The sequence below is a fragment of the Vipera berus genome, assembly GCF_964194415.1.
Source record: "Vipera berus genome assembly, chromosome: 2".
Lineage (NCBI taxonomy): Eukaryota > Metazoa > Chordata > Lepidosauria > Squamata > Viperidae > Vipera > Vipera berus.
Genome location: NC_138203.1, coordinates 214,211,239 through 214,228,430, shown reverse-complemented (window position 1 = coordinate 214,228,430; position 17,192 = coordinate 214,211,239). Strand labels below are relative to the sequence as shown.

The 17,192-nt window shown below is 39.3% G+C and overlaps 1 protein-coding gene across 3 annotated transcripts in view; it reads right to left on the bottom strand.

Moving 5' to 3' along the window:
• Nucleotides 1-2,161: 2,161 nt before the first annotated feature.
• FAF2 (Fas associated factor family member 2) overlaps nt 2,162-17,192 on the bottom strand; it is a 32,728-nt gene continuing 17,697 nt past the window's right edge. For 2 of the 3 annotated variants that reach the window (XM_081318032.1, XM_081318031.1), the window contains exons 6-12: nt 13,996-14,081; nt 13,673-13,764; nt 12,040-12,217; nt 10,076-10,247; nt 8,644-8,787; nt 6,907-7,954; nt 2,162-4,576 (exon numbers count right to left, since the gene is read on the bottom strand). In XM_081318032.1, coding sequence (XP_081174158.1) covers nt 7,772-7,954; nt 8,644-8,787; nt 10,076-10,247; nt 12,040-12,217; nt 13,673-13,764; nt 13,996-14,081 — 855 coding nt within the window. In that variant the 3' untranslated portion in view covers nt 2,162-4,576; nt 6,907-7,771. The remainder of the gene's footprint in view (nt 4,577-6,906; nt 7,955-8,643; nt 8,788-10,075; nt 10,248-12,039; nt 12,218-13,672; nt 13,765-13,995; nt 14,082-17,192) is intronic. The other variant, XM_081318030.1, reaches the window with a different exon arrangement.

The following is a 17,192-nucleotide window of genomic DNA, read 5'->3' as shown; positions in this document are numbered from 1 at the left end:
TATAGTGAAGGTGGAAACATTAGGAAATCATTCATGTTCTCTGGAAACTTACCTTCTTTTAATATTCTTTTTCTTGTTGTCCGTATGCCTCTCTAGGAATTTGGTAACTTCCAATATACATAAAGATTATTTTTTCACATTTGAATATCTTTCACTGTACATTTGCATTAGGTAAAGGTAAAGGTAAAGGTTCCCCCGCACATGCATGCTAGTTGTTTCCGACTCTAGGGGCTGGTGCTCATCTCCGTTTCAAAGCCGAAGAGCCAGCGCTTGTCCGAGGACGTCTCCGTGGTCATGTGGCCGGCATGACTAGACGCCAAAGGCGCACGGAACGCTGTTACCTTCCCACTGCAGTGGTCCCTATTTTTCTACTTGCATTTTTACGTGCTTTCAAACTGCTAGGTTGGCAGAAGCTGGGACGAGTAACAGGCGCTCACTCTGCTACGTGGCACTCGGGATTTGACCCGCCAAACTGCCAACCTTCTGATCGACAAGCTCAGCGTCCTAACCCACTGAGCCACCGCGTCCCTTACATTTGCATTAGCTTTATGCAATTTTGTCTTCTTGGTTAAACATTATTTCTGTTGCTTAAAGGCAGCTTTACTTCCAGTAGTTGTTGCTGCTCATTATCTATGCTGGTGACTTGCGAAAACGTATCCCCTTAATTTTATAGCATACTAAACTTACGGTACATGAAATACAAGGTGTTTGAGTACTAGTTTTAGTGTATTTATAAAACTGACAAAATTCCAAAAAGCCCTGTATGTGGGAAATAATATGCACATAGATGTAATGTCAAGGAAGAAGGCAACTGGAACTGTTGGCTGGATCCCAATTTCTTTGACATTAAGAACCTCAGAGGATTGATGAAATTTGTTACGCTTCAAGGTAACCTTTTTCCTACCCAAACACAACTATTTAACAGTGGAACACCTTGCTTCCTGAAGTTGTAGGTGCTCTTATCAATGAAGGTTTTCAACAAAAGACTGAACTGCCGTGTGTCCATAATTGTACGAGGATTTCTGCACTGAATAACAATGTGACTAAAAGAACTCCAAGGTCCCTTCCAATCCTGTAATTCTATAAAGCTGGTTTCTCAGATTGAATTAAATATTTTCTTCAGACCAAAATTATTGGGAAGGATATTGTGAATGCCCTTAGTCCAGCCTTCTTAAAGAAGGATGTTTTTAAAAGCTGCTACTTTAGCTGCTCAGTAAGGGCACATCCATTTCTCAAATCTCATTCAGATTTTCAGTCATCAACACTGTCAAAACAGGATTCAGTGAAGATAGAAAAACATTTGAATTAGGCACGTTAATAGCTTATCAGTGTACTGGCAAATGATTAATACGATGAATGATCCCAAACATTTTATGGTTGATCTTACCAGGACAATACTGTTGATACATGGAAATTGACCAGGAATTATTTTTAGCACAGTGATGAAAGTGAATGTTATGTTCATTCATACTTTTAATCCGTAAGGAGAAAGGAGAGGAAAAGACCAAAGGTAGAAACTTTCCTCCATAAAAGGTGGGCTTTCCAAAAGGAACTTAAAACGTTTACATCAGCTTTGTGGAAAATTATTTACATCAAAGCACAGCCATTTACTTCGTTATCTCAGGATTGCCAGAAGACTAGAAACTAGAGCTAGATTCAAGTAAATTTAAGACTACTGTAAGGTTTTAAATTCTACTGTACACATGCTACCAATAAAAACAGAGATTATATCTTTGTTTAGAAAATTTTATTACATGTACATTTAAAAACAAAAGTGGACATGATTCAACTTCCCTGGCTACATCACTACTATTAGTATTACCTTATGTTACAGAAAGAAAAAACAAAAACTTAAAATACATTCTATGACAGGACACGAGTATAACAAACTACATATAACATCTGTAATTTTTTTTTGTAAACTGTCTTTCAGTCGTCAGCGTTATATTTACATATCTTTCAGTTGTGTCCCGATATGGATGCTAATAAGAAGTCCTTACTTTATCAACTAATCAAACAATAGTCTTCTCAGCGATCCTCAAATTTTGCCAAATTTCATAATACTCTTTCAGTTTTATTTTTAATCTCTAGGGTTAACCTGTCCATTTCGGCGCAGGATAAAATTTTATCTATTATTTCTTCTTCAGTGCGGGGGGGTGGGTGGGTTTCCTTTCTTTTCCATTTTTGGGCATATGCCAATCTTGTTGCGGTTAAAATATGCAATAATAAGTAGAAAGATGCTTTGTTGAGTATATCATTAATAATCCCTAATAAGAAACTTTCTGGCTTTAGATCAATTTTTTGTAGTAATATTTCTTCCAACCAATTTTTTTATCCGCTGCCAAAAATTTTGCGCTTTTGAACATTCCCACCACATGTGATAGTAAGTCCCTGGAAGCCTTCTGCATTTCCAGCACGTCGGTGAGATTCTTTTATCTATTTTTGCTAACCTTGTAGTGGGAAGGTGCCATCTATAGAACATCTTGTACAGATTCTTTATAGGAGGTGGCTAGCATTAACCTCCTATTTCTATCCCATAGTGATTGCCAATTTTCTAGGTCAATACTGTAACCAAAATTTTTACTCCAGGTTAACACTGTTTCTTTTACCTGTTCTTCTAACAAATCTTGTTCTAATAGATATTGATATATCTTTTTTATCATTTGGTCTTCTGTTCCTAGGAGGATTTTATCTAATTGCATATGCTCTAATTTTATCCCTGGTTCTTTTTTCTTTTCTATATCGTGACTGTATTTGTAAGTATGCCCACCATTCCAACTCTATACCGTCTTCTAATAGTCTTTTTCTTGTTTTCAGATCTCCATTTTCATCTAAGAGATCCTTATATGTGATTACTCTTCCTAAATTTATGAATTTGGGGTGCATGAATATCTCTAATATGGATAGCCAATTGGGGATTTCTATGTAATTAATTTTATCCACACCTCTAGTAGTGCCCAGTAGTACTGATGAGCCTTATATTTTCCGTCCCACATTATAGCACGCCACCCAATTTGCATGTCATGACCTTCTAATGCTAGTAGTCTTCTGTTCCTTAAGTGTATCTAATCCTTATCCATACCGCTATTGCTGCTTGATAATATTTTTCCCAATTCGGGAGGCCAAGCCCTCCTCTTTCCTTTGCATCCTGTAATAATTTTAATTTAATTCTCGGTTTTCTACCTTGCCAGATAAATTTGGATGTAGTTCTGTTTAAATTTTCAAAAAAATCCTTACCTAATTTAATTGGTACACATTGGAATAAAAAGAGTAATTTGGGAAGTATATTCATCTTGATTGTCGCTATTCTCCCCATAAAGGAGAGCTGCAAGTTTTTCCATCTGTCTAGGTCTGCTGTAATTTGGTCTATTGATTTGTCACAATTTTCTCTTTTGAGTGTAATACATCTTGCCGACAGTTGGATCCCCAAGTACCTAGGGATGTGATGAAACAGCCCTTTTTCAATATGTGATATACAAAGTACTGACTAGAGCCTTGTTTTACTTTAGTTAGGCTAGTGTAGATGAGAAGTGATTTTTTTCTAGTCTCATCTCCCTATCCAACTGTCTTATAAACTAAGCTGGAAGATAAATGCCCAGTCACAGGATAAAGTCATGAGGAATATGCAGTTTCATTCATCTCTGTGCTCTGGGATATACAGGTACTCTTTGACTTACAACCACAATTGGAAACAGAATTTCTGGTGCTAAGCAAGGCGACTGTTAATCTGAGTCTATGACCTTTTTGCCACATTGTTAAGTGAATCACTGCAATTGTTAACAAATTGTGTGGTTAATTGAATCCTGCTTCCCCCATTGACTGCTTGACCGAACCGGACTAGAAAGGTCAGAGATCAGGTGACCCTGGAACACTGCAATCCTTGTAAATACAGGCTGCTGCCAAGTGCTCAAATTTTGAACACAAGACCTTGGGGATGCTGCAACAGTTGTGAGAGTATTGGTTATGTCACTTTTTTCCAGGGCTATAGTAACTTCAAATGGTTGCTAAACCAATGGTTGGAAGTCTAGAACTACCTGTATAAAAATGTCAGAATATATACTGTATATCTGTGTGAAAAGAGTGACAAAAGAAATAAACTTGGCTACTTCCAAGTTGTGATTATCTTATTAAACAAATGCTATTTTGGTGCCCTGGATGCATGTTTTTCATCATGAAATGTGAACTCTCAAAACGTTATTTTCCATGGGGGGAAAATGCACCAATACACAAACCTGTTTTTCTGATAAATGCCCACAGACTGGAACCACAGACTCGACCAGCAATGGTGAACCCTTTGGGCTCTGCATGTCAAAAATTAGGAAAAATGCCTACCCTGACTCCGCTGGCCCGTCAACATGCTTCCCCTGAACAAAAATGAAACAATTCTTTATTTATTGCAAAAAGAACAAAACAAAACAATTGTCTGTGTGATCCTCAGCCTCTGCTGCATGCCACTTACCTTCAGGTAGTGTCCTCTTTCTGCTGACAGGCCTCAGTGACCTACCCAAGGCAGCTGTGGGTGACACAAGGCCTTGAAGAAGCTTTAGAGAATCCTCTCATGTGGCTTCTGCAGCCTCTGAAAACCACACAAAACCACACCCCCTTCTGGCACAATTTTCAGACGGGACAGAGGATGCATATGAGAGCACACCCCATTCTCACAGAGTCTCCACAAAAATGGGGTGTGCTTTCAAGGATAGTTGTTGTTGGGTATTGGTGAAAGCTGGCATTTCATCCAAAATATTGTGGTGTGTCACCTTTGACACGTTATGTCCTAGGTTTGCTAACACTGGATTAGACTACAGTAAAGGGCTCACTGAGAAGAATATAAGTGTACTTATAACTGCTGTTAAGAAGATAGGAAGTCATTTATTATCATTTTTCGTATTTATTTTTATTTTGGGGGCTTTGTTTCTTTTCCACTTTTTTATTACTTTTCCTTATTGTTTTCCTCTTCTATGCAACATTTGTATTGTTTTTGTTAAAAATTATTCAATAAGTTATTTAACTTTTGTTACTTGGCAGTGCATCATGAAGGCATATGAGAAGCTGGAGAGGTATCAGGGCCTGAAGGAGGAAGTGGAGAGGATGTGGAAAGTAAAGACTAAAGAGGTCCTGGTGGTGGCAGGAGCACTGGGGGATGTGTGTGTGTGACTCCTAAGCTGGGAAAGTGATTCAAGAACAGATCCCAGGAACATCACAGCTTTCTCTGTCTAAAACAGCACTGTGCTAGGTACAACTAAGATACTGTGCAGAGCCCCCCCAAACTCCCAGGCCTCTGGTAGAGGATCCGAGAAGATGCATATCATCCACAGGGGTAAGAAGGGAACTTTCTTAAAAAATAAAAGGACTCACCAATGCTGTGCTGCACTGGTGTTCGATCCAAATATTCAGCATTCCCATTTCTCCTTATCATCATCAAGGGGGGGGGGGAATGGAGCATAAAATGCCCAGCTAAGAATGTGATGCTTTCAATCTTTAGCAGTAGCTTAATCACAATTTAGTCTATCATCGGGTCTTTTAATGCATATGGAGGAAAATGTATATATATTTTAGTACTTGTGCGCATATGCCATCATTAAGGTCATCCAAACTCACTACACACATGCATACACATTCAGAGAGTAAATTCCTACTTCATAGTTTTCCTTTTAATTCAAGTTAACTGCTTTCTCCTCTTAATTGTTGGTAAGACACAGGAGAAGACTAGTGGTCTTCTGCTTCTGTTCAGGTCAAATAGAACAGAGAAGGGAAGCCAAGCGTAGCAAATTAAAAGCAATACTGCATTTGCTCATGCCTCATTCCATGCTACCACTTGCAGGAAACAATATTACTTGCAAGTTACATAGAAGCAAGAGGGCTGAAGGTTTCTCAATTGCAGGAGGAGTTACAAGAACCTAGTGGGTTTTATGTGCAAGGTTCGTACCTTTAAAGAAAAAAAAACTACAGTTCAAAAATTCTCATATCAATTACATTGTTTGCTGATAATCAAGATAAAAAGGTTTTCTGATCACAGGAATCCAAATTGTGAGATGGAATTGTCTTAATCTCCCACCTTTTAGTAGGTAAGATTTGACTCTACACTTGGATTCATAAGAACTCATCTAGTGGAAGAGTCAAAAGTTGGTTTCTTTTGATTGCCTTTCTCTCTTGAATCCTACCCTGTTGCTATATATATGGTTTAGGACAGGGGTCATGTGACGTGCCGCGATGTATCACTTTTCCCCCCTTGCCGGAGCTGGGGTGGGCGCTTCTGTGTGACGCATCCGGCCCATGGGCCGACAGTTTGACACCCCGGTTTAGGAGTTGGCAACTGCAAGAGAATTTGCAGAAATTTGCTATCCAGCTCCCTTCCTCTATTGGGAAACCTCTGCTAGACCCTAGTTCAGACATGTCAAACACAAGGCCCGGGGGCCAGATCCGGCCCGCGAAGTGGTTTCATGTGGCCCACCAAGCCATCCTGGAAACAGTGAGGGAACGGCCCCCACTGCCTTGGCCCTGACCCAGAGACCCTCCTTCTGCCAGAGACCCTCAGATCTGTCCCACTCCTGCCCAGGCTCCCATAGGCACCCTTGATGCGAACAATGTAGAGCTGGCCACGCCCACCCAGTAGGCCATATGCACTCTAGCCACGCCCACCCTGGCCATACCCACCGGGCCCCCTGAGGGCAACCGCAATGCTGATGCGGCCCTCAATGAAATTGAGTTTGACACCCCTGCCCTAGTTCTTGTCGTGGGCAAGAAAGTCCTGATCCAACTTTAAGGCTATGATCTTATTAAAAAGGGCTGTCTGCATGAACGATGTAAAATTCAGAGGCACCAACCACAGGGCTCAGTTCATCATCCCTACAGCCTTTCAGGTGGCTGTAACACCTATCAACATTTACAAATGACCTTACTACTCACCTGGCTCAGCAAAGATTATGAGTCCATGCTTCAATGCTGATTTCTCTATTTTTCTTTTCAGTCACCACTGTAGATTCATCAGATTAAATTGCAAACATCCTACACTAGCACAGAAAAAGACTCATCCCAAATGGAGTGAAGCTGCATTAAAGTCAAAAACTGTGTCAATTCCAGAATGTTCTACTACGGTTGTAGGTCTGCACAGGTTGGGGCAAGGCATTATTTCAGATTGGTACATTTGAGCTAGATATTGAAGAGGCAGTAAGACACTGACAGGTGTTAGCACAGGCACACTAGAGGCAGAGTTTATTACACTATGCAGCTAACAACCCTGGAGAAGAAAAACCTCTGTTGTTAAGAATATCAACAGCTCCATATTTAGGAAAAAAAATCATTGTTAACCCATTCTCCTTTGGTCATTACAAAGCAAAAGATATATTTAAGGTATTTTTTTTACAGAGTGAGAAGCTGGAAGAAAATAACCTTCTATCTGTCTTTCCCCAGTGGGGGGCAGATCTCAACCTGGCTCACACGTACGTTTCTTTAGCTGTCAAAAGCAGCAGAATGTCAAATTTTCTAATGTCAAAATGACGGTGTAAATTATTTCCAATAAAAGCAGCATTTACCAAAAGCTGCATTTCTGACCCTCTCTTGGGACGCCAGTTGTGGCTCCTCCCGTCTGCCCTCTCAATGTAAAAGGGGTTGAGTGTGTGCGAGTGTGCAGTTTCTCCTGCCAATGCAGTCAAATGACACGGCTGGCCAGGCCATATAGTCTCTGATCCCTCATTTGTATGCAGCAGTCTTTAAAAAAAATATTGTATTATAATAGGAAATTCTCTTTCCATCTCTGTATTTTGGATAAATGTCAATCGTCCGTAAGGTCTTGCACAAAGAGAACTTCCGTGTGGCTGAGTCCGGCTTCTTGCAGCGTGGGTGGATTAGGCCATTCCTCTGTAGGAAGGCAGGGCAGGACACGGCGGGGAAAATTGGCCTCGATCTGGAACTTTTCCGGACTCTCTTTCAAAGAGAATAGGAAATCATGGATCACCTGGGAAAATTATACAAATGTAGGTCAAAGGATTTGTTTTGATGAAGTATAATAATGAACAAATGCTCACATTACAACAATACCACTGAAGACTGTTACCATGCAATGAGTAGGAAACTTTAAATGTCAAGACCTACAAGAAAACACACTGTTTCCTGTAAGCTGTAAATCATAAGATACTGGCTCAGTTCTAGACTTTGGTGAACAAAACTCCATTAACAAATAATGGTAGCTGCTACTGGAGAAAAAAGGAAAGTAATCCCCCCCCCAATTCTTCCTTCTTTCTACCATCCCCTGAAAATTCCTCCAAATATTTGGAGATTGTGGTACAGCACAAAGGTGGCATGCAAAGATATTCCATATATATTGATTGTTTCCTTGGGAGCCTGAATAATACAATAGAATAAACACTGGATGTCCATGTGGGAAACTGAGGTATAGTTCCCTAGTAAGTGTCTCTTCACAGAGACACTGGGCACAATTCTAGGTCAGGTGAGAACTGTACCCCTGAAAAAAAAAGATAAGGACAGCATTGTGCTTTGCTTCACACTTTGTCCGAGCCCCACAATTTCCACACTGCTATTTTAGCTTGCTCTGTGTGGCACCTTAAGGGTGCAAATTTTTGAAGATCAATCATATAAAAACATTCACCACCCGTAAGATTAGGATTTCCGCCTTCCTTTTCTTACAGTTAAAGACTCTGTAAAGTGAAATCTCCTTTCCACCCTGGAATCGTTGGGCATCTTGAAGATGATCTTAACGCTTTCAGGATCATCAGGATGTGGCTCAGGGGGAAGGCATTCAGATTTCCGTTCCTTCTCCTCTTGCAAAGTCTGGAGGGTTAATTGGAGAGATCAATAACAAGCAGCAATTCAAAGAACATAGCAAAATCTAAACCTAAATACAGGTATCAGGGCAATGTAGCAGCAGTCATCAGGTTTAAACAGATTCTCGAGTCCCAATTCCTTTAGATGAGGCTCCCAAGCTTTGTTGGTTCATGGTGCCCTGGGGCATCTCAGTAATGTTTCTAAGGCACCTCTAGAGCTTCCTAAACTCTGCATCCAGATGGTGAGGCACCAAAGCTAGTTCACTAGTGGTTCTGTTTAGTAAGTAGTAAAATATCCTGTTTGGAATAGCTTGGAAACGGCAGCTCTAGATACAAGATGAGGATTCAAATGTGGAAATGCAACATTTCAGCAAGAGATTTTAACAATAACGAGTCATAATCAATAAATCCAGGACCAAACTCCTTAATAATCAAATTTGCCAGGCATTAAAATCTGCAGTTAAATTTTCCCAATAGATATAATGGAACTCCGTTAAAAGTTCTACTGCAGAGGACTTTAGCAAACGTCTAGAAGAAAGTGTAATATGCACACCAGTTCCTGCTCCTCTCTCTCCTTAACTAAAAATAAATTTGAAGAATTTGAATCACTCCAAATATAAATATATCAGAGCTTGACACATTATCACATCAGACTACAGGTAGTGTTTTTAATCTTTATGAATTAATCTATTATATATTAGAAGTTTTTATACACTGTTTCTCATTACAAAAAAAATTCAAAGCTCAGTGGCGTACGAATTTAAACATCTGCCTCCTAACTCGTTTCCATCTTGCACGCTGAAGCTTGATGGGTGAGTATACTTGGTATTTGGCCTAGTACAGTATTCCTTAAACTTTATGCTCAGGACCCCTTCCCCCACCTTTAAAAATTATGGAGGACCCCAAAACAACTTTTCTTCATACAGATTTATTGACATTCACCAGATTAAAAATTATAATTGATGTATTTATTGAATTAGGTAAAAATAACATTAAGCCCATTAGATATTAATATATTTTCCCTGAATTTTTTTTTTAACAAAGCAATAATGGGACAAGCAAAACTATGTCAGATTTTTGCAAACATGTTCAATATGTGGCAAAAAAATGTTGATTTTGTGTCCTGTAGGATGGAGTTGGGGAACTCCCAGAGGTGCTCAGACCACATTTTCAGACTCTGGTCAATTAAATAGGCTAATCAACTAGAAAAGCTATATCCTCTATCCCACAATTTACAAAAAGCCTTTTTACTCGAAAACAGCTGGGCTCCTAAGCCAACAAATATCCCTTCTTACCTGCTGCCTTCTCTCCTCTGCCAGCTTCTGCTGTTGCACCTCTTCCTCCTTCCTCCTCTTCTTCTCTCGCTCTTCCTTTTTCTTACGTTCTTTCTCCTGATCTGCCCGTAAGGAAGCGAGGTATGCCTCATCCTGCTGCTGCCTCAGGACCTGAGTTTGGTTTCGTTCTTCTCTAATATAGAAAGGGAAATTTAACCAGTGTTTTTTTAATATATATATATATATATATATATGAAGGGACGCGGGTCGAATCCCAAGTGCCGCGTAACAGAGTGAGCGCCTGTTACTCGTCCCAGCTTCTGCCAACCTAGCAGTTCGAAAGCACGTAAAAATGCAAGTAGAAAAATAGGGACCGCTCCGGTGGGAAGGTAACAGCGTTCCGTGCGCCTTTGGTGTCTAGTCATGCCGGCCACATGACCACGGAGATGTCCTCGGACAAGCGCTGGCTCTTCGGCTTTGAAACGGAGATGAGCACCGCCCCCTAGAGTCGGAAACGACTAGCACGCATGTGCGGGGGAACCTTTACCTTTACTTTATATATATATATATATATATATATATATATATATATATATATATATATATATATATATATATATATATATATATATATATATATATATATATATATATATATATAAATAATAAAAATTAGAAATTCTAGAATAGCAATTTCTGACTTTTTAAAGTAAGAAGATGCATTTAGAATTAGGACCACTTTTCTATCACAGCTTGAGTATAAAGGGCTGCCCTAGACAGCAGCGTGTCCCAAAAATCGCTTTTTCTAAAAGGCAACTGGATTTTCTTGATTATTTCTTTGAAAACGTTTTGCTTCTCATCCGAGAAGCTCCTTCAATTCAGTTCAAATAACCAAGCAAGTCCAGTTGCCTTTTGGGAAAAGCACATTTGGAACAATCATGACTTGGATAATTGAGAATCTCCATACACATTTGGACAACAGCATTTTCAAACTAGTAGCAGCAACTTTCTTTCCCTTTAAACATGAAGAGCACTTCAAACGTGTAGATATATGAAGGATAAGAAACCTATCAAAAGTACTTTTTTTCTTCTTTTCAACCAAAGGTGTATTTTGTTCATATCTAAATGCACAAAATGCCGAGTCTACAATTAGTTTAGTCTAAAACTAAATGTAGTTCCAAAGAATCTAAGATCCCACTGGATCTGACACCTTTGAGGCTGAGGAACAGCCTAAAAATATGAGAAGGGGTACATAACTTTTCAGCAGCAGACAGCAAGATTATGATTTCCACTCTTAGGGTGATAAATGTCAAAATTTAATGATAGATTGTAGCCCACATATTTTCAATTTGGTGTAAATATACCATAGCAATAAATCATACTGCTGGTTCTTTCTGCTATGCTGCCAAAATTTCTTTTAATCTTTAACATCCTACCTCCTGTTTTATTCCTGATCATAGCATATAATCTACCAGTAATGTGCAGTTATTAATTTGGTCCATGAAGTAGATAAATAGAAGTTGAATAGTGTACATTTCTGATATCATGAGGCATTAGATATCTTCCTGGTTCTCACTGAGCAAGGTTCTCAGACTTCACAATGCCAGAGTTCATACAACACTTCACATAATTTGCAAGTTTTTTTTACACAGTGCAGAGCAAATCCAATTCACCAGATTATGGTTTACTACTTAAGTGCGTTGTATGTATCAATCAAACTGCGTCTTATTAAGCAATCTATACTTAAAACAACCATAAGCTACGATGTGATGCATGAATCTAGTTAATCTCAGATTTTAGGCAACTGAGAACAAACTAAATCACAAAAGGATGTAATATGAAAAGAGCAAACTGCCTTGAGTTTTTGATGAGATATATTATTTGTTAGAAACATTATAACCATCATCCTCTATTTTTTAATTCAATATTAAGATATTTTGGAATAAAAGAAAGGAATAAAATAGTGTTATTTATCTGCTTAATACCTTTCCAGACGCTCAGATACCAGGTATGTCTGATTGGAATCCATAATGAATGTCAACTGGTTAATGAGGTCATCAGGTTGGATAAGTCCTTCTAGCCTTCCCACCACAGTCATTCTACGATCTTTCAGCATGATCACTGCCAAGAAAGGGTACGTGTTCTCACGCAAAGCCTGAGACACTGAGAAAAATAAAATACTGTCACTATTTGCAGCTTTAGAATGGAAGCCAATATTTAACATTTAAATGCTGAAATTGAACGACATTATTTGGTCTGTCAGTTCTGATTAATAGCCACTCTGGCAGTTTTCAGAGAAAAGCATTTCCTATTTCTGTTGTTATAATTTTCTGGTAATTCAAGATGACAAGAGTTTCAGGTGTGATCTTTATTCAAATATTCCTTAACACAAAGGTGTGATTTTATTCCATAATGGGCTGTTAAAAAAACCTTGTTCAAGCCCACACATTTATTTCAACTCTACGATGGAACTGTTTCTTTGTTCTAATCCAAAAGTACAATAGAACAATACAATTTATATCAAACAATGCAAAATCAGAAATGTGGTCTCAAAAAGTAAGAATTTTGTATTTTGGATGTCAAAATCTGATTTCTCGTGCCAAACAACCTGTACTTCAATGAGCTGTAAAACTCAGAGTAGAACTTTCCCAAAAGATCCAAGGCCAGATAGGAACATACAAAAATGGCAGATGGACATTTAATTATCAAACTCTTAAAACCTATTTTCAAAAAACAATAATGAGAAGCAATAACAAATTCTTGCCATATTATGGATTCCAGTATTCGTCAAAGACAGACTTAAATAAAAGTTGCTGTAATACCAATCTTTTGCTGAGAAAACCTGATTTATTCAACACATTTTTGGCAAAGCTTCATCTGATAATCCAGGATCATTATTGATATACAACTTCATTTTTAAAAAAGACAACTTTATTATCAATACAACCTATTAGATTTAATCATATACTCAATGTGAATTCCAAATGGGATTGTTCCATGACATCCTTTGTGAAGTCACTGTATTACTGGAAATTTTATTCAAATTATCCTCCATATGGAATTTCCTTTTTTGATTTGACCCTGCCTTTCACTATAATCCAAAATACATTTCCTTTTTTAATTACTGCATACTTGACCTGTCTTTATGTTAAGGTTTCTACCTAAAAATCTGGAAGCATGATTTACAGACCCTTAAGCCCTTTCTTTTTTAAGATAGTTATTCCTAGTTCTAAATTGTGTGTGGATTAATTAAAAATCTCCGGTAATAATATAAAGTTTTACAACTACCCATTATTTATACACTTTTATTGTCAGAAATGACCATGGAACTCCATTCAATTATGTTTATCCACATCAGTTGTAAATGCTTCACAGTTCAAGAATAGCTTTTTCTAAATTACCTAGTTTCCTATTGAAGGTTTAACATTTCTAAATAACTTTAAAAGTTTTTAAAAATTTAGAACATGCAAACATTTAATGGGATTTCTTTCCCAGGAAACATATATAACACAGCAGCTAAGACTATTTCAGTGTACTTTTTACTCTGGCATAAGTACCAAGAATACTTTCAACGTTGCTTCTGAATAATAAGGCCAGATATGTTACAAGAAGACATACCTCTGTATCCTTCTGGTTTACTGGTAGAACATGCCCAGAAGAGCATCCTGGTGTTTAAGAGGGCAATTACTTCTGGTGCACAGAGTGTTCTGCTATAAGAAGAGGATAATAAACAGCATACTTGAAGTCACATACAAAACATTCATTTGTTTGATACATTTATACCCAGCCTTTTGTTCAGGAGTTCACAGCAGTGTTCATAGTGCGTTCTCCTTTCTTCCCCCCCCCCCATAACAAGAAGGTTGTAAGGCAGATTAAGCTGATGATTCCCATGACTGAAAGTGACTTAGATGCAGATAATTTGCTAACTTAATAGCACATACCGACAAAATTCATCAGTATCTTGATGATCATCACCATGCAGATAAACAAGGAGGAAGCGCAACTCCCTCTTGGCATCATTCAGCGCCTTGAAAGACAGCATTAAAAAATGGGATTAGAGATATACAAAAAGGTTCACTTTGCAGAACACACGGGGAGAAAAGCTTGGGACATAAGCAAATGAGGCAGGAAAGGGGAGGCATGGGGAGGGGAGGACGGGAATACACCATTTGGGGAGGAATGGAGAAAGGGTAGAGGGCTGCTTTAGAACAAATAGGCCTAAACCTGAACACAGGTAGTCCTCAACTTATGACCGCAACTGAGCCCAAAATGTCTGCTCCTAAGCAAATCTTGCCTCATTTTATGACCTTGCCAAAGTTGTTAAGTGAATTACTGCAGGTTGCAAAAGGTGATCACATGACCCCAGGACACTGCAACCATCATAAACATGAATCAGTTGCCAAGCATCCAAATTTTGATCACATGATCATGGGGATGCTGGCAATGGACTCATTTTTGATGGTTCCAAGGTCATGTGATGACCTTTTGCAACCTCCTGTCAAGCTAAACCAACGAGGAAGCCAGATTCACTTAATAACCATGTTACTAACTTACCCCAAACCAACCCAGTGATGCCCTCGATGTGATGTCCCGTTGCCTGGAAGCGGTACAGATTTGGATGGGAAAGAACAGGCTCCGGCTCAACCCGGCCAAAACTGAGTGGCTTTACATACCGACATCTCGTTTAGTCCAAGAGGTTCCATCTTTGATTATAGGAGGAGAGATATTACCTCCCGTTGATAGAGCACGCAACCTGGGCGTCCTCCTGGATTCACGACTCAGTTTTGAAGATCATATTGGAGTCGTGGCCAGGGGGGCATTTGCCCAGATTCGCCTGGTACACCAGTTGCGCCCCTTTCTGGACCGAGATGCCCTACGTACAGTCACCCACGCACTCGTTACCTCCCGTATAGACTACTGTAATGCTCTCTACATGGGGCTGCCCTTGAAGACCACCCGGAGGCTTCAACTGGTGCAGAGTGCAGCTGCACGGGTGGTGATGGGAGCACCCCGATACTCCCATATTACACCCCTCCTATGTGAGCTGCATTGGCTACCGGTTGCCCTCCGGGTGAGATTTAAGGTGCTGGTTCTTACCTTTAAAGCCCTACATGGCTTATGCCCGGGATACTTGCAGGACCATCTGCTGCCGGGAACGAATTCCCATCGCCCAGTACGCTCACACAGAGAAGGCCTCCTCAGGGTACTGTCGGCTAGACAATGTCGGCTTGCGACCCCCAGGGGAAGAGCCTTCTCTGTGGGAGCGCCAGCCCTGTGGAACCAGCTCCCCCCTGAGCTTCGGATGGCCCAAGATCTCCAGTCCTTTCGCCGCGGCCTCAAAACACTCCTTTTCCACCTGGCTGACCTAGACTGACAGGGATTTTAATTATGTTTACAATTCTAACTCTATTCTTTAATTTATTTTAATTTATTTCAAATGTTTATTTTTAATTTACTGTACAGAGACCTTTAAGTTTTGTTGTTGTTAGCCGCCCTGAGTCCCTCGGGAGATAGGGCGGGATATAAATCCCATTAATAAATAAATAAATAATAAATAAGATCAGCAAAAGATCTTGGATATGTTAAAATCTTTACTTGAAAGCATTCTGGCAAATACTGAGAAACTCAAAGCTAATCTGAAAGACAAAGGTGCCAGCTTAGCCCTAGAAAGTGAAACCCTGATTGCAGTTAGAAAAATACTAACTCAAAAAACAACAGGAATGGAACAAGTGGATACCAAGACAGAGGGCTCTACAGAACAAGCACAGTTTACTGAAAATCCAGACAAAGAAACTGGAAATGACCTTCTATGTAAACCAGAAGAAATCTGAGAAAGAAAAAGACCAGAATGAATTGAAGACAACTATACCAGAACAAACACGGGGATCTGGGACATCAGGGCAACAGCCTAATGATTATAAATGGGCCAGATCTTTTGGAAAATTGGCAATGAAATGGTCTCCTTTAATTCAAATAATATATACAAGAATGAAGGGAGATCTATCTGATGTTTTAAAAGCATTGGTATGGAAGCCTGGTTGGCAAAAGAAGAAAGCTATAATTAGGTTGAAAAACTGGGGCCTTTTGATTTATTAGAGAGGACCCTAAACTGTCAGCTAGTGGGCAAAAGGGAGATTTTGAGACAAAGGGAAATTTGATTACTAGATTTAAAATAGTCGGAAAATAGTAAAAAAATAAGGGATTAATCTGTCTAATATTGAAGATTTAGACCAGGGGTGTCAAACTCAATTTCATTGAGGGCCGCATCAGCATTGCGGTTGCCCTCAAGGGGCCGGGTGGGCATGGCCAGGGTGGGCGTGGCCTACTGGGTGGGCGTGGCTAGAGTGCGTATGGCCTACTGGGTGGGTGTGGCCAGCTCTACATCGTTGGCATCAAGGGTGCCTATGGGGGCCTGGGCAGGAGTGGGACAGATCTGAGGGTCTCTGGCAGAAGGAGGGTCTCTGGGCCAGGGCCAAGGCAGTGGGGGCCGTTCCCTCACTGTTTCCAGGATGGCTTGGTGGGCCACATGAAACCACTTCGCGGGCCGGATCTGGCCCCCGGGCCTTGTGTTTGACATGTCTGATTTAGACTTACAAGGGAAATGTAAATTAACTCTTAGAAAATAGGTTTGAATTATTGACTAGTCCAGAAAATATAATGATGGATTTGAACTAATAAAGGACACTCTATTATCAAGGTGGTGATGTATTAAGGTGGGAAGTAGAAAATGTTTATGGAATAGAATAAGAATATAGTTAAGTAACTAATATGTGTATGTTAGACATTATAATTTTTATGAAGTGAGATAAAGGAAATTTGGGTTACCTGAAAGTTAAATACTATGGATATTAAAGATCAAACTGGAAATATGTAATTAAAAATTAAAATTAGGTAAAATTGAATAACAGGACATTGATTGTTCATTGAGATTTATTAAGATAGGTATAAGCAAAAATGCATTTATAAATGCGATAATGAAGTGTTATACTAAGTTTTGATACAATTAGAAATTTGTTAGCTTAAATACGAAATAGCAAATGTTCAGGGAAACAGAGAAGAAATATTTGATGATGTAAACTGAGATACTTACTAAAGATTGTATTACCGAACTATGTTTAACCCAATTACCACATTGCCT